The sequence below is a fragment of the Amphiura filiformis genome, chromosome 15 (assembly GCF_039555335.1).
Source record: "Amphiura filiformis chromosome 15, Afil_fr2py, whole genome shotgun sequence".
NCBI lineage: Eukaryota > Metazoa > Echinodermata > Ophiuroidea > Amphilepidida > Amphiuridae > Amphiura > Amphiura filiformis.
Genome location: NC_092642.1, coordinates 20196646 through 20214858, shown reverse-complemented (window position 1 = coordinate 20214858; position 18213 = coordinate 20196646). Strand labels below are relative to the sequence as shown.

Sequence of the window (18213 nt, the reverse complement as noted above, 5' to 3'; positions counted from 1 at the left end):
AATGGGTGACTTTATTTGAAATCTGCACCCCTTCTCTGGGAGATTAAATTCATGTCTTCCACAGGGGTGTATGGATTTCAACTAGAATAGACCATTTGCTCTATGTGTTACCCTCCAGCAAATAATCAAGGTTCCATTTTTTATATGGATGAAAAAAGCATCCTGAGCAAAAAAGATGCACATCAGAAATATCTTTATCTTTAACCCCATCAACTGACCCCTGATGCTCCACTGGACAAAGTTAATAACAACTAAACTGGTAAAGGACTGATTTAACTTTGAAATTTGGAACACAATACTTTTTTTTTTTTTTTTAAACATTTCTGTAAATAACAACCTGTTACCTCTTTGAATTCCTTCCCTATCATATAGGTGAGAAGATTGTGTTTGCTGAGAGTCCTGCATACCCAGGGATACCCATAGTTTATAGGACTCCTGAAGAGAGATCAGCTAATCCAGATAGGCTCAACTTGGATAGGTAAGATAATCCCCCATCAACAGATTAGAAGGGTAGAATATGGACTATTCTAAGGGTAGAATAAAAATGTAAAGTTAATGTTAATGTTAACAGTTTCGTAAGATAGCTTAACACTTATATTGGGTATACTGGCTTCAAGATCTTTATTTTTAATCTGTCATAACCCTGTGACATTACAAAAAATCAATTTAACCATGCTTATTCCAACAGAAAAGAATAGTTTAACCCACCTAACCCAACAAAAGTAACAAGTGGGCAAACTTCAGATAACAAATCTGATAATGCATTGACAGAGGAATTGAACCAGGGCTGAAATCAGTAGCTAATATAACCCGATTGTCCTTCATTATCGGGCACTTGTTAATTTTGTTTGTCTGAAGTAATTGCAATGGTAACACATCAGATTTGTTTAACTGTTCTCTTCTCTTGTTATGATTATATTTATTTTCCAATTGCATCATTAAATTGCTCCACGATGTTTCTTTGTTCCTTCAGGTGCACAATGCTAACTTTATTACCTCATTTCTATTGTGCTATTCCAGTTGAAAGGCCTAACATCCCCTATAGAGAACATGATCTTAATCTTCCACTCATGGAGTCACCCATTCAGGTTATCCTATTTGCAATTCACACATCCTGTGGGGAAGATTAAGTTAATGTTATCCATAGGGGGTGTATGGATTTCAACTGGAATAGCCTATTGTTACAATATAAGAATTTGACTTCCTCACTTGCATGCAAGAAGTGTGAGTTTCAAATGTGGTTACCTGAATGGGCGACTAGATTTGAAATCTACACCCCTGTGTGGGAGAGATTTAATGCATTCCATAGGGGGTGTATGGATTTCAACTGGAATAGCCCATTCCATCTTTTTTCTTTGTTTCTTTTTTTTCATAGGAGGAGACTTACCATCTGCCCTATGTTAGAAGGAGAAGACCAATTACGTCTGCTGAATTTCCAACACAACAGCATCCATAAGATAGAGCATCTGGCTAGCCTTAGGAGACTCATATTCCTGGATCTCTATGACAACCAAATTGAAGAAATATCAGGTTTGGGAGCTCTGAAAGCTCTCAGGGTTCTTATGTTAGGAAAGAATAGGTGAGTTATTTGTGTTAACTTTGACTTGAGAATGGAAGATATTGCATCTTAATAGCCTTCTATTGCTGGAACTCTATAACACCCAGATGGAAGAGATCTGAGGTCTAATAGGGCTTAGAAAGCAAGCTCCTAGGGGTTTTATAATGCTAGGAAATATATTACAATTATTATTAGAAAAATAATATGTATTCGATCCAATTGGATTTTTTTCTGTAAAATTTTTTCTGATTCTGTGAAAACAAAACCATCCACCTCTATAGATAAGTATTGTGTTGCAAAGAAAATTACAAAGCATGTTGTAGATTTATAGATTTTAATTTCAAATTTGAAATCATGGCAATATTATATTATGCACCAAATATGTGTTAGATTTGAATGTAAATCTGTATGTATTTTATCTGTTCCTACACAGAATAAGGAAAATAGAAAACCTAAACACCTTAAGCAAGTTAGATGTTCTAGATCTCCATGGCAACCAAATCTCAAAAATAGAAAATATTTCTCACCTGGAGGAGCTGCGAGTCCTGAATCTTGCTGGCAATGAAATTGTACATGTGAATAATTTGACGGGGATGGAATCGCTAACAGAACTTAATTTGAGACGGAATAAGATTATGACCATGGTAAGTTGGATACCGTATAATTCCATCTACAAGCATATCTGAGGGGTATCAAAAGTTTTAGAAATCGCCCAGAAGTGAAAAGAGCTATATCAATGAAATTTTGTCAGTGCAATCACTGGTCCTTATGTACATTATGGTCCAAAAATGGTCTCATAGGTATGTTTACTTTTTTTACAGGTGGCACTAGATGGCAATAACCCGCTGCCCCAGTTACTGCGCATAAACTGCAAGATTGAGAAAATTGAGGCAAGCAGCATTATTAAGATCCTGCTTTTGAAGGGTTGCAGTGCCTAGAAAATTGATGATGAAATGAAAGTTATCTTCGGTGGTGATTGTGATATGTCACTGTCGCTTTTTGGAAAAGGAATTTTTATTTCATCACAGATTTTCTGGGCACTGTAACCCTTAAAATGAAACTTAATCATGATGCATGCCTCAATTTTCTCCATTTTGCTGGTCATGCGGTTACATAGGCAGGTAGTGACATCTAGCTCCTGTAAAAAAAAAAGTAAACATACTTATGAGACCATTTTGCAACCATAATGTACATAAGGACCAGTGATTGCACTGACAAAATTTCATTGATATAGCTCTTTCACTTCAAAGCGATTTCTAAAACTTTTGATACCCCTCAGATACCATGAAAACATTGCAATAGATTGGTATTACAATAATACATGAGTGTACATATATACCATGAAAACATTGCAATAGATTGGTCTTACAATAATACATGATTGTACATTTGCCTGTATCAGTAATATAATTACTCAAACAGAATGCTCATCTGAAGTCGAGCCTCTTATAATACCCATCTAAAATCGGACCTTTAGAAATTGGACCCCATCCCATATTCCTGTGCCTTGAGATCCACATGGTGGATATAAGACATGCATATTAAATCCCTGTATTTATTGTAATTTTCCCAAAGTATTTACATTTTGCATAGTCATCTCAAAACAAGGTTCTATCCCAACTGCATGTTTTGTGTTGCGTATTCCTTTCATATGCATGTTTAAACACTATGTATGTTCTGCAAAAGCCTTCTGTCACTTTGCTAGAAAAGTGTGAAAAACAAATTTGCACTTTTTTTGCATTTGTTACGGGAAGGGCATGATTTTAGCTGGGATTTGACAAGTGCCTGTTATTTACCCCAAAACTGCCAATCCAAAATTTGACCCTGAAAACAAACCCATAAAACATCTGATATCCATGAAGTGTTGAAAGGAACATGTAGTGAATGGCTCAAGTAACAAGTTTAATGTACATGTATTTTGTAATAATTCTCTCAACTTTCTGGTGTGTGTTTGTTTTTCATTTCAGTCTGAAGGAGATAAACTTTCAAGTCTGCAAAGACTGTTCCTTAGTTTCAACAATATAACATGGTAAGGGAACTGCAAGGTAATGAGGTCTATTTGAAGGTCCTAAATTTACTCAAAGTTATGGTTTGTAGAGAAAAAAATTCTTGGTTGGAGTTTGTGAAATTGAAGGTGATAGAACTGGTGCTTGCTGAATAATGATCATGTGGAATTAATTGTCAGAGAAGTTATCTGTGTAATTAGTTTATCACAGTCCATGTTAGCACCAGCTATCTGTAAGTCCAACCTCCATTCGCAAATTTATCAAATAAAGGACCTGATGACAATGTACCAAGATAAATTTTAATAAAGCTATATACATATTATTCTATAACATTTTGACAACATTTTAACAACATTTTAAAAATGTTGTTGTAGTGCTTTTTTATATAAAACATTTTCATGACCTTTATATATCTCAACATTTTAATGCAATTTAAACATTTTGCCCCAAACCAAAACATGTTTATGACACATTTATTATGTTTTAAAAACATTTTTTTGTTTGCTGGGAAGTGCCATGTACATCATACAAATCTGTTTTCACTGTCTTTATTTTTATGTCAATTTTCCCAGTTTTGATGATATATCCTGCATATCAGACTCACCATCACTAGCTGAAGTATCCCTAGATGGCAACCCATTTTCACAAGATCCATTCTACAGACAGACTGTGCTCAAAAACACACATCAACTCAGACAGCTCGACATGAAGAGAATAACAGTAAGTTTTACGGAGCTAGAGGGTCAAAGAGCATGACTTGTTTGTGTACATGAAAAATGTGTGAATTTTGCAATTGCAGTTAATTTGTGATTTGTTCATGCACACAAGTATTTTTTGTTTTTAAAGAAATTACACATTTGCAACAAAATGTCACAGAAACATTGGCTCTCTCCAAAATGCAACATTTTAATGCCACAAAAATATCATGCTTTGCAGTATTTCATTTGATGAAGAATATAAATTAGGTTTTCTTAATGTGAATGCATGTCTCTTTGGTCAACAGATATTAAAATTGCTTCTTTGAAGCTAATGATCTGAGTATGATATGATTAAGAGATTGCTTAATTCAACAAAGCAATTTTATAATGCGAATATAAACTTTGTTTGATGGAGCGAGGTGCAGCATAGTTTCCAGCTGGAGTACTTTGTCGCTGGCAGCCCAACACACTAATTTTGATATTTGTTAATTGCCAATTGCAAACAACCCTGTCTTTATCTGATCTTCATTTCATAATGTGAACATACACATGATTAACTGACAAAGATTAACTAATCAGCATCGAAGGAAACTATTTTCTAATGTGACAGGGTTAAAGCCATGGTTTATTTTGAAGAATTAAAGGTATGTGACCATATCAACAGCTTCATCACCCTCCTTACTTTATCCTATCAATATGGAGAATTTGGCATCAGAAGAAATTGAATAATTTCAAGTCAAAAGTGTGGCAAAATTGAGTCTGGAGAGTAAAAGATGTGTCTCGCTAGTTTTTGAAACACTTGTGGGAATTTGATTTAAATTGCAGATTATGTGGAAAAAGTATCAATCTGTTCAGCATTACTTCAATTGATGTGATTTTGTTTTCATTTTAGGAGGAAGAAAGAAGAGTTTCCAGTTTGATGGTTAGAAAAGAAGAGGAAAAGAAGAAAGAAACTAGCAAAATTGCACTTTTGAAGGTAAGAAAAATGTGAAAATGTGATCCACACAGGCCAGTGTCTGTTTATAAACTTGACAAAGATGAGAATTCTGTATTAATATAGTGTTGCAATTATTGGGAAAACCTTTTTCAGAAGCTCAACAACAGGAAGGCATTCTTTCATGGTGCACTAATACAGGCTATTCACTGGGCATTGAGTGAATTCATGTATATTTAGGGATTCAATCATGTTTCACCGTTGTTCATCACCGTTTAACAAAGACGCGTCTGCCCAAGCGATCTAAACCACGCAGACGTGCCAAATGTGATTGTTAAACAGGGCCGAAAAACGGGGAAACATGATTGAAACCCTTTCAACAACAAAAACAAAATTCACATGATTATTTGATGAGGAATGACAGTTAGTCATTGCCACTCAACATTACAAGAAGATGGGTGATTTCTCAACAATAAAACTACAGAATCAACGGCAATGTATAGCTGCTTCCTTCAAAGTAATGAATTTAACATGTAAGTGTGTATACGCACACAAGTTCAAGGTATGGAGAATTTTATGCACTTAACCTTCCATACAGGGAGCGTGAATTGCAAATAGGGACACCTGAATGAGTGACTCTATTTGAAATCTACACCCCCTGTGCTGGAGATTAAAGTCTGGTCTTCCACAGAAGGTGTATGAATTTCAACTGAAATATCCCATTATACCAATCACAATATAGCAGTAATGGATTATGTCTCTCTGTTGCGGAGTCATCACATTTTGTGACTACTTGTTATGGTACAATATTGTTTCCAGGAGAAAAGGAGACTAGCTATAAACAATGCTTCCAGACAGTGGGAGGCTACTAAGAGTATGGCTATGGCAAAAACTACCAGGCTGCAACCGGGTCCACTATATCCATTAAATAGAGAAGTGGACCAAAGGAGTACAGGACAGAGTACTCCAGAATTACAGGATAGTAGGCCTGGGTGAGTAGCATGCAAAGCTGTAAGGCCAAGTTCAATCTTGTCTGCTATTATTAATTCAGGGCTTAACCCACTGGACACTACTGGTCATCTAACAGCATTTCTGATTGGTTGATAACTTGAAATGTTCATTTCAATTGCCAATTATGGTCAAACTTGCATAAATGCAGATGATCTTATTTATACCCTTTGATTGGTTCAAACTTTGACACAGTATTCATTTTGGCCAATCGGCAGGTAGTTCTCATAGGGTTAAATAGCAGGTGGATATGGTAGCATGTCTCGAGAGTGTGAAGTCTTCCACCTGTGAGTTAAGAGAATCTATGGGATTGGGTGACAATATATGACACGATTTGGTCTATGGAGGCCAAATGCGGCAAATTTGAAATTGAGATAAAGGCAAAAATTATAGAGTAAAAGAACAATGAAATACATAAGAAAATAGACATAACAAAACTTCATAACTTTAGGACTGGAATGCTAGACCTTTGGTGTTTTCAGTGTATGATAGCCTAATTTTTGTATAAAGTAATAATTATAGTAACTCAATTTTCAAAAATGCCTCCTTTAGCTTTAAATTATGTCACATATACAGTTTAATATGTTTTACTGATAAATTCCCATCAAGCTTGCTGAGAGGGCCACAGTCTCTTGGCTTCTTAGCCGTGGGGCCAATATTCTAGCCTCTAAATTAATCCAGTGAGAACTACTGCCTTTCTTACAGCATTTCTGATTGGTTAATTATGGGATATGTTCATCTAAGTGACCAATTAATATACAGCTAAATATTTAAGCTCAATCCCCTTCATCTGTACAACTGATTCTTACCATGTTGCTGATTGGTTCAACAAATCATATATCGCCTTCTTGTAGCCAATCAGCAGTTAGTATTCATGAGGTTAAATGCTTGATTTTATGGCTGGTGTACAAGAAGAAGAGTCCATAGTGGGCATTACATACCTCATATATAGATTCCTGTCATCTAATTGGTTGAATGTGCAGTCATTGAAATAACTATGCCCTCAAAATGAACTATGGACCGGCCCATGGAAATGAACTATGGACCGGTCACGTGCGTCCCGATCAAACTGCGCAAATGCAACATCCATGTATCCATTCGGTATATAAAACAAATATTGACTGCTTTATTCGGGACATGGTTAAGATTATAGGCCCGCAGGGATCTCAAAACCATGCTATGACCCTGGCTTTAGATCACCTTGGGCCTATAATCTTTACCATGCCCCTCATAGCAGTCAATATTTGTATACTATAATAATTAGTTTGAATGCAGTACTTATGTCTTAGTGACAACAAAATAAATTGTACCTTCCCCTCAGACCAAGGGAATATTAAATTATCTATTCTTTTCATTTGTTGCATTCTAACCAATTTTAAAACAATTCAAATATACAGTACAGAGTAACATTTTCTTTCTTACAGCTCGGGTCATTCCATAGCTGATTCAGACAGGAGCCCATCTTTTGATTTAATCCGAGATAAAAGTGGAGGTTCATCCAGAGCATCAATTCTGTCAGACTCACCACAGAAATCCAAAGCTCCAACACCAGACCTACTAGCAAAGTAAGTGTTTCATATGTTTTTGGTTTTTTTAGATTAGGTTTTGGATCTTATGTTGTAAAACATCCATAACTGAACAAAACTTTGCACCCACAGGAAGGAGCAGAAATTCTTTGCACCCTTCAATGTATTATCATTGTCTAAACAAAGTTCAGGGAAGGACCAACACTAGAGTTGGTTTGTTTAGGTTGCAGGCTTTAGGTTTATGATGATTTTCAAATATAAACCTGATTTTTCAATATTTGCTTGCTGCACCATATCCAATGATGTATGTCATTTAGCAGAATTAGAATTGGATACATTACTTCTATATATGGACCAGGCTTCACTTGATAAGAGTTTGACTGTGCAGGCTCTATTACTAACATGCTTTTTAAAACTCTAATTTATCCATGTTTCCTTGTTACAGCATATCCAATGACGTATGTCATTTAGCAGAGTTAGAAGGGGACACCTTACATCTATATGGACCAGGATCTTTGGAATCACTGGATAAGAGTTGGGGTGTGCAGGCAGCAGGCTCTGTTACCACAGTGTCTTTCAAATTTATTGGCTTTGATGAGATTAGTAAACATCTACACAAGATCAGGATCAGGTTTCCAAATGTTTCTGTAAGTATGATTTTAATTAAAGATATGGTTTCAATGTTTTATTGAATTTTATTGAAAATAATAGGTTTTTTACTTTGGTAAATGTAATCAAAAATCTCAAGTATTATCCTCACAGTTTATTAGATCTATACATGTATATCTCAAGGTTCTTAAAGGCCAACTTTGTTGACCAGTCAAACATGTTGGGAAAATTGTAACACAATAGATACTTACCACACTGCAAGAAATCTAAATCCTGATGATCCCATCATCCAGTGGAACTTTGCACATGATATTTTGCAAAATGTAAACACCACCTGCACCAGAAGACCACCTGAATCAATTTGCATTGTGGGATATGATGCAGTAAATCCTATGTTTAGCCACTAATCTGTCATTCAAAAAGTAATAGTAAAACTAATACCACTGGATTGAATGAACATAGAAATGGTAAATTTCCAGATGTTTGGGATGGCATTTGAGGAGGATAAAAAGAAATGCTTGTTATTATTTTAATATTCCTATCAAGGACTTGGAAGACCTACAATATATTGAGCAGAGCTTAACATTTAACCCCCTGGATACTACTGGCCATCTAACAGCATTTCTGATTGGTTGATGACTTGAAATGATCATTTTAATTGCCAATTAGGACTAGGCTTTAAACTATTTATGGTCAAATTTGCATTTGCAGATGATCTTATTAATAACCTCCTTGATTGGTTCACAATTGGACACAATATTCATTTTGGCCAATCGACAGGTAGTTCTCTTGGGGTGAAGCATATATTATTGACAAAGCCGATCAAATTCTATAAATTCAGCTCTTTGTGTAGATTGAATAGTGAAATTTATTTAAAAAATAATAACCTGGGACTAACATTCTTGTTATTTTCTTTCAGACTGTACAGCTTGGGGAGTGCAATCTATGTAGTCTGCAGCAGTTAAATGCTTTATCAGTCTTAAGGAGGTTGGAGAATCTCTCCATAGCAACAGAAGGCAACCCAATCACGTCCTTCTCCCTCTGGAAGCAGTATCTACTCTTCAGATTATCACATCTAAACATCAAGAAAATTAATGACGAACAGGTGAGAAAAAGCCATATACAATCTTATAGTATAAAATTTTTGTTTTGTTTTCAAACCTGATTTTTTGGCATATTTTTTATGTTTACACATGTCCCAACTTCCACCTAAATGGAATCAGCCAAATTTGTTGTGTTTGTAAGTCAACAGAGCAAAGTTTGACATAAATTATGAATTATGACTTTATGTCCTCCTATAAAACTGCATGTTAAACAGCCAAAATAACCAATAGGTTTCTTTCACTTTACCTTGTTATTTCAGCTCAAAATTGACAGAAACCCTTCCCTACAATTATTACTAGTTTTATTTCAGCATTTTGAGTATAGAATAACAAATTAAAAATTTGAAGGAAATCGTACATTAAGGCTTTAACAAACAAATGAACAGAGGAATAATACAACATTTGCTCACATTGTTTGTTTAAGAAATTACATATGTTGACAAAATCCTTTCCACGGTTCAGCTAGGAGCTCATCAATATAATTGAGGGGCATAAACAATGATCCTACCCTCAATTCTGTTAATGAACCATACATTCCCCAACATTCAGTGATTGCATTTTATCAGCAGTGCATTAACACTTTATACCAGATTCTTGACCAATCACACACTGACTGATAACACTTTTAAATAAACATTTTATTATATGTGTATGCATTGAGCAAACAAGTTGATTAAATCAGTTAGACAACAAAATTCTATTCCCCACAAAGGGTACCTTGGTGCAGGTCATGCCTGTACTCAGATTGTGATCAATCAGAGGTGTTACAGGGGTTAACACCTGTTCTCTTTTCAAAACTGACTGCAAGCTACGTGTACATGGTTCTCTGAAGTTCCCTTCTGAAGGACGTAGTACTCTCATGGTTCATTTACCCCATTCTAAATGCACCATGGGGAGAGCAGAAATCTGAACTGAATATACAGATCGGATACAGATATTACCAAGTTTTTCGAGTCCACTAAGAATCAATTATTAATTCTATATTTATTATATTGTTTCCATTCAGGTTAAACCTACAGATAGCCACAGAGCAGAGAAGTTATTTAACCCTATTGCAGACCTAGTCACATCAGAGTTATGCTCATCCAGACTTCTAAGCTTACTAGGGGATTCCAAACGCAGAGTAACTCAGGGTTTGAATGAGCAGGAACAGAAGGCAAAGAAACAGTTGCTTACTGATCAGAACACTAAACCAGAGAATGTGGGCAAGGCTGGGTTGATGTACTATCCAGAACAAGTTCTTGCAGAAACGCTGCATGTAAGTATGCAAAGTAGGTAGAAGGACAGGCTGGGTAGTGGTTGATTCAGTCGGTCAGCATGACATCACTCGCGATAGGTCGCTTCATCACATTGGTTGTTTTTACCTGGATTTGGTTGTTCCATCTCGTGCCCTCTGACATGAAGGGGACACTTACTGTTGAATGTGATTTGGGAGCTCTGGGGCCAGCCATTGAGAAGACCCTGTCTCCACCACATTTATGTGTCTTATTAGGGACCTCAAGGTTCAAGTTGTGACAAGAACGGGTGATTACTGACCCAAGACAAGGTTTTTTTCACCACCAGACAGTCTTTCATGTACTGCGGACAGAGTCCCATTCAGTGACTTATACACACAGAGGAGACGTTTGAACTTAATGCGGTCTTTCAACTGGAATAGCCCATTTTAATATGTACCATCATGAAATTCTCATCCATGTATATGGATGTACATGATACATGTACTGCGGACAGAGTCCCATTCAGTGACTTATACACACAGAGGAGACGTTTGAACTTGATGCGGTCTTTCAACTGGAATAGCCCATTTTAATATGTACCATCATGAAATTCTCATCCATGTATATGGAGATGTGGACATGAGACATGTTGATAAATCAATATATCATACTGTAATTGAGAAGCCAAATGCAATTCATACTAGAATTACGTGGTTTGTAATTAAGGTGGCCCCCACAACAAAGGTTGGTAAATATAAAGAATACTATCACAAGACCAAGTTTGATATAATATTGGATGGCTGAGCATGATACCATAACATATCGGATGAGTCATAAAATATCGGACGAGCCAACGGCGAGTTCGATATTTGTATGACGAATCCGATATGTTATGGTATCATGCAAAATAAGCCATCCAATATTATCATTATTTGGTTTTCTTAACTCCTAATAACCCTGAAAACATAATAATGAAATTGATCGGTGATTGCGTTCATGTGAAGCGAAGTTAAATTTCATGTGCGTTGTGTTTCAATTGCCTAAAACAGAACAGAATAATTGTCCCTTCATTGTAAGATTTGATAATAAGTCAAAGTGCTTTTATTGTTAGTCATAATCTATTTAATTTTCTTTTATGACTTTTTGTAATTTTTATATTTTTCTTCTCAGGGTCAAACAAGCCAAGGTGTCTTTGCTCGTAGTTATATCCGTGATTTAACTACCGATGCCATACGTCTGGATGAGAAACTTGGTACTTTAGACAGATTGTGGCCGTTGATATTCATCGAGATGGTACAAGATGCAGTGCTACAAATGCAAGACTGGGATCATTATATGAGTAATGTACTCGCTAAACTCGAGAAACGCAAATGAGCAATTGTGTTGTTCATTTATTCCCTAAACACCGTAATTGGAGCTGATGATATGTGGGTAATGTCCTCACTAAACATGCGATGCAAATGAGGAATTGTGTGTGTGATATATTTACCAAACTCTTGAATTGCAACTGATGAGCTATGAGTGCTGTACTCACTAAATTCGAGAAATTCTAAATAAGAATTGTGTTGGTCATATATGTGACACGGTCTGGTCCATGGGAGCCAAAGGTGGCAAATTTGAAACTGAATAAAGGTAAAAATATGGAGTATAAAAACAATAAAATACATAAGAAAATAGGCTTTAAAAAAGTTCAAAACTTTAGAACCAAGTATGCAAGACCTTTGGTGTTTTCAGTATCTGATAGCCTATTGTATGTATAATGCAATAATCACAGTAACTCAATTTTCAAAAAAGCCTCATTTGGCCCCCATGGACCAGATCATGTCACATATATTTATCAATCTCTAGACTTGCAACTAATGAACTGCAAGCAATAGACTCACTTTAAGCTGGAAAAGAAGCATCAATGAGAAACAGAACTGTTGATATAAGAATATCAAAATTGATGAGTGTTTTGAGTAATGGACCCACTAAACCTCCAGCGACATGACACAATATTGATGACTGATCAATGTTTGTCTCCCTATGCATGAGTGTGTATATTTATGGCCTTTACAATATTTTCTTATGTTCTTGATTAGGTATCAGGAAAAACTTGGAAACTGCAAGTTACGAGTCCTGAGAATTGTGATCCCAGAGTTTTACATTAACTGTAACACCTGCCTGCATATTCACGGGGTTGGGTATTCTGGTGTATTTCAACTGTATGTGTGGGGGTGGGTGGGTCTGTGAGGGTATTTCAAAAGTACCTCCATGTCTGGTTGGTAAGAATTTGAGGTCAGTGTAAGTAATCAATTTATGTTTAGCTGAATAGTTTTTAGAATTACCCGAAGTACCCATATACTTTGTGTTGTCGCTTCAAGTTTGGTAGTGATGTCAAAATGCTTCTCTGTATGTGAGAGATGGTAAACGATTGTGCAGCCTTTACACATGAGCATATTATGCTGGCTGTGATTCCAAGAATGGTGCTCATGTTTCAAGGATACACAACCTAAATAAAAATTCTTTAAAAAAGGAATGGGGCACCCAGTGGGAGCATTGATGCAACACCCAGTGATATCACTTCCAAACTCGAAGCAACATGCAGTATAATATTGTCAAAAAGTAGGGTACAGCCTTGAAAGTGACCACTGATTCTGTTTTAAAACAAGGAAGTTGATGTGGCATAATTATAGTCAAATAATGACAATTAACCTAGTTTAGTACCTGCTGGCTAAAATTAACTGTGGATACAAGCCATCAAGGACCTAAAATCTTTGTAAAGAAATCTGACTAGCACAAATACAAGTGCAGGCACATTTCATCTATAATTTTATCAGTCCTAAATTCATTCCTATTTTGGACTAATGAGAGTGAGTGTATAGTATATCTTAATTCTTATCTCTCCATGAGTGTTGTATCACTTCTGAAATACAAATGTGACAAATAATATTCTTAGATTTATATGTGATTTAAGCTGAATTTATACTCCATGGATATCGCTGAACAGCAAGTGATAAGATTTCTAGCTAATGCGGTAGAGCGGTTTTGGTTGTGTTGGGAAAAGCGTGCAACCTCAATGGTCAAATTCCAATCGCTTCTCACCCAACGATAGAGAAGTTGTTCTTGCAAGTCTTTTACATTATTTTACATTTAAGTGCCTTGTGGACCTATCTTGGACCAACGTAAACTTTGTACTTTTCTCCTTGTTGGTAGTGATGTCAGTGCATTTATGTTGGGTGTGGTACAAGCGTGCTGACAAATTGTTCTTGTGTGTGAGTGTATACACCAAGTTAACACAAACAATATTGGGCTATTCCATTTAAAATCCACACTCCCCCTGTGGAAGATGTTAGAAATATCTTCCACAGGGGGAGTATGATTTCAAATGGAATAAATGCAGTAGGCAGCTCCATTTGAATTTCAGACACTCTCTGAGAAATATTCAACCTGAATCTTCCACAGAGGGAGGGTGAGTTGTTGTTAAAGTGCTAATTCCATTTGTAATTCATGTTCCACCTGTGGAAGATATTTCCAAAATCTTCCACAGGGGAATGTGGACTTTAAATGGATTAGCCCAATTTGATAATGTGATATCACAACCAATTAGTGAAACATGTATTCACCGTAGAGGTAGTGATGTAACAGGATTATTACCATAGCAATAGGTGAATACAATTGCATGGAAATTTCACATTATGCAGAGTCCACATACGTTTCACTCGCAACTGTGCGATTAGTGTCTTTGAAAAGAGCGTTATTGTATTCAATCTATGATTGCACACATACACAGACATGACAGGTGATGAAAGCAACCTACTTATAGTGCAGGGCAATACATTAAAAATTGTTTTCACCTATCACTATGGTAATTAACACTGTTGCATCACTACTTATACAGTGAATAGTATGAATTCTGTACATATTGATCCTATCTTTTCCTTTTCCCATATTCATCCTCATTTAACTCTAATCCTAATCTAAATCGATAGGGTATAAATGACTCTTCTTTACAGTGTTTCCATCAAATTAATATGTAGCACACTGATATATAATTATGCAATATTTGTATTCATATTTGTACCAGTATTAATTTTGTATTTTACATTGTAGTTATACACAAATTGTTTAGCTTTATGTGTTTCAGTACTACGGTGTATTCTTTAAGTGCAATTCTGTATTTGTTTTTGTGCCCATTTATCTTTGTCATTATTGGTTTTACAATTTTGATAAATAAATGCAGTAGATACTCTTTGTGATCACATCCTGTTTATTTGTGACATGGTCTAATCCAATCAAGTCAAATTTCGCATTTTGTTGGTGAAAATAGGAACAAATAAAAAGGTCTGAATCTTTTCCATGCATTTTAATTAAGTATTTTGATAAGTTGAATTAATTTTCACCAAATGATGGCCGAAAGTGTCTTTCTGAGAATCTTAATTGAATAACGATTGTTTCTCTTAAACTACTTAACTTACACTACTTTTAAGTAGTGTAAGAGTATACAGGCAGTAAGCAAAAGTTTTAAAAAACCTTTGCTTACTGCCTGTATAATTAATTATTCTTGGACAGAACAACTACATTTGAATGGATCCTGTACATTATGTGTGAGGTAGTAACATACACATTGACCACACTAAAACTTATGTTGAAAACCAGTAGAAACAATCTAATGCTGCCAATAAATTTAGTTAATTTATCATGGTCAACCACATGTTGTATCCAGAAAGTATGTCCGAGCTTCCACAAAGTATGCATGTGCTTGTATAACTGTCCAAGAATTTAATATACTTTGAACAAGTGTAAACAGCAAGCTTCAAAATAACCAGGCACCCAGGAGCCATTTACCCAATGGTCATAACATTTTGACTCATGGTCCACACCAAAATCATATGAACCAGGCTCTACTTTAAAAAAAAAAATAGAGCCTGGTAGTTAAAGCAGGTTTTGTATTTAATGTGTACAATTGAAATTCAAATGACTCTTAGCTCTTTAAAAATGGCTCCTGGCTCACAAGATAATCTCAGGACCAGGAGCTGCCTTTTCCAAATGTGTGGGTCCTGATCCATATCTGCTTATTTTGAGGCTTGGTAAACAGGGTCTTAGGCTTGCTTGTTCTCATCCATTTAAATCAAAATGGCGTAAGTTCTCATTTAATTTCATTTCTTTGTCCTGATGTTATAAGTGTATGAAATAGTCTGCTGCTCAATCAATGGTCTGTTCAACAAAATGTTTTGCTGAACAGGAAGAAATGATAGATTTTACAGAATTAAAGTTTGAATCTATGAACTATACTTTTGTGGTATAAGTGAGTATCTTTATTTTAATAGAAAAAGACTGAATATTTTGTGGAAGTATGCGACCTGGCACATCAAAACACATCAGTTGTTGGAAGCCCATGTAGGCATAAAAATGAAGAAAATAATATGGAAATAGCCATCACAAAATCAAATCTTAATTTCACATATGACATAAATGGGCAAGGTGTAATTTGAAAACATAAGTTGCTATTTCACTTGGTTTAGAATTTGAAAATTTCATTTTGGTTTAGAATTTGAACATTTCATTTTTGATAACTGCCTTTTTCAATGGTCATAAGTATTGCAACATCCTCAAAATCAAGATTTTCTTTTTAAAATGAGTTGATTCTACATGACGTAATAGATGTGAAGATGCTTTCCATGAAATGGTTATTATTAGTCTAGTCATAGGGCAAAATTATGTTAAATGTGGGGGTAACACACCCAAGTTATGAGACCTTAAAATGGCAGAACAGAGGGTGAGGCTTTTGACCAGAGAAAGGTTTATTATTTTGGCTTCAAGGTGTGCAGGAAATGGACAGGAGAAAGTTGAACAGAAGTGGTGATCAGAAGAAACAAATTGGGCAAGAATCTTCTTTGGAAGTATTCCAAAGACTTAAAAGACTGAAACTCTTCACCTGGTATAATAAGGTCATGTGATTAATGAATTTAACTACATCAGGTACTCGAAGACCATGTTCATGATGTGAATATTAAAACATCTTTTGTGCACTAGTCACTTGACCTATTTAAAGATGTATTGCAGACAAAGATTTTCAGCCTTTTTCAATCTTGTAATCTTTGGACGACTCCTGCCTTCTTTCCCTGTTGATTTCTTCCGATCACCACTTCTCCTGTTCCCACGTCATTTCCTGGACACTTCACCAACCAAATGAACCCTTTGGCTCTTCTCTGGACCGAAAGCCTCACCCTCTCTGTCATTTCTTGTCATTTGAAGCTCTCATAACCCAAGTATTGGTTATTCCTTCATGTAATTTTACACAAAATTAGGGTTAGGGTTAAGGTTAGGGTTAGGGTTAGGATTAGGATTAGGGTAATGATTAGGGTTAGAGTTAGGATTAGATTACACGAAATAATTACATGAAGGATCGACCCAAGTATTTCATTCTGTGACTAGGCTAGGGTTAGGGTTAGGGTTAGGGTTAGGGTTATGATTAGGATTAGGGTTAGGATTAGGGTTAGAGTTAGGATTAGATTACACGAAATAATTACATGAAGGATCGACCCAAGTATTTCATTCTGTGACTAGGCAAGTATTATCCATTTCATGGAAAGAATCTTGACATCGATCTATTTCATAAGGTAGAATCCAAGCGAGTGTTATGTCATTTTTACAGAAAACTTGTTTTGGGAGATGTTGCAATACTTATGGGCAGTGTGCGTATTCACAACACACAAATTTCCTGGGACAAATTTACAACTTGACTTCGTTTCACCTTGAGTTTTGGTAATGACGTTGGTGGCTAAATGGTGCACACTAACTTAATCTCGCACACAGCATTTATAAATACAATGCAGTTTTTCAACAAGCTTGTGGCCCAACCTTGTAAAAGCTTAGACGTTGTTACCAAACTGGCGGTGAAACAAAGTACAGACACCCAGGTAAGTGACAGCAGTGTTATAAATGCCTGGCATCTTTACATTTCTCAATTTGCAATGTGCAACTTCCAATTTATTTAAGCCATGGCAGGACTAGGTCACAAAATGATTCCAAGCTAATTTCATATTAAAATTTGGTTTTTTGTTTAAAAAGCATCATATTGCATTTTTGATTAAATTAAATCAAATTAAGGTTGTAAGATATTGCCACGCATGCAGCAAACTGATATAAAATGTTTGCTTGTTGCATTTGGTGTGACCACCACATATTGTTGAATATACCTCATTTGATTACCAAGAAACTTTTGTGTTTCAGACTTTTACACCAGAATCTTGAAAATATTTTTAGCTTCCAAGCTCGACCCTGTCACAACGGCAAGGCAGGACGCCGAAAGGAAGCCGTGCTATGGTACACACCAAATTCGCATGGGAATACTTTTACAAGTCTGACACGATACGAGCGGTAAGTTTTCTGTCGTCACAACAAGCATTAACACACAAAAACTCCCTTTTCTTTTTGTTCCGTCTTATTAAGAGGGCAATGATACCAATTTTAGTAAAGCTGGAATGGTTTATAGTAATCCTTTATTCAGCATTATGCAAAAATCTGACAACTTAGGTCATCATTATACCCTATGTCTGTAATAAATGCTCC

The 18213-nt window shown here is 35.7% G+C and overlaps 1 protein-coding gene across 3 annotated transcripts in view; it reads left to right on the top strand.

The window, feature by feature from the left end:
* LOC140171371 (leucine-rich repeat-containing protein 49-like) overlaps nucleotides 1-15919 on the top strand; it is a 48568-nt gene extending 32649 nt beyond the window's left edge. For all 3 annotated transcript variants that reach the window (XM_072194613.1, XM_072194612.1, XM_072194611.1), the window contains 12 exons: nucleotides 373-478; nucleotides 1376-1579; nucleotides 1992-2202; nucleotides 3526-3587; nucleotides 4137-4284; nucleotides 5155-5238; nucleotides 6016-6188; nucleotides 7629-7769; nucleotides 8176-8377; nucleotides 9259-9444; nucleotides 10449-10700; nucleotides 11830-15919. In XM_072194613.1, coding sequence (XP_072050714.1) covers nucleotides 373-478; nucleotides 1376-1579; nucleotides 1992-2202; nucleotides 3526-3587; nucleotides 4137-4284; nucleotides 5155-5238; nucleotides 6016-6188; nucleotides 7629-7769; nucleotides 8176-8377; nucleotides 9259-9444; nucleotides 10449-10700; nucleotides 11830-12033 — 1973 coding nt within the window. In that variant the 3' untranslated portion in view covers nucleotides 12034-15919. The remainder of the gene's footprint in view (nucleotides 1-372; nucleotides 479-1375; nucleotides 1580-1991; nucleotides 2203-3525; nucleotides 3588-4136; nucleotides 4285-5154; nucleotides 5239-6015; nucleotides 6189-7628; nucleotides 7770-8175; nucleotides 8378-9258; nucleotides 9445-10448; nucleotides 10701-11829) is intronic.
* The last annotated feature ends 2294 nt before the right edge of the window (nucleotides 15920-18213 follow it).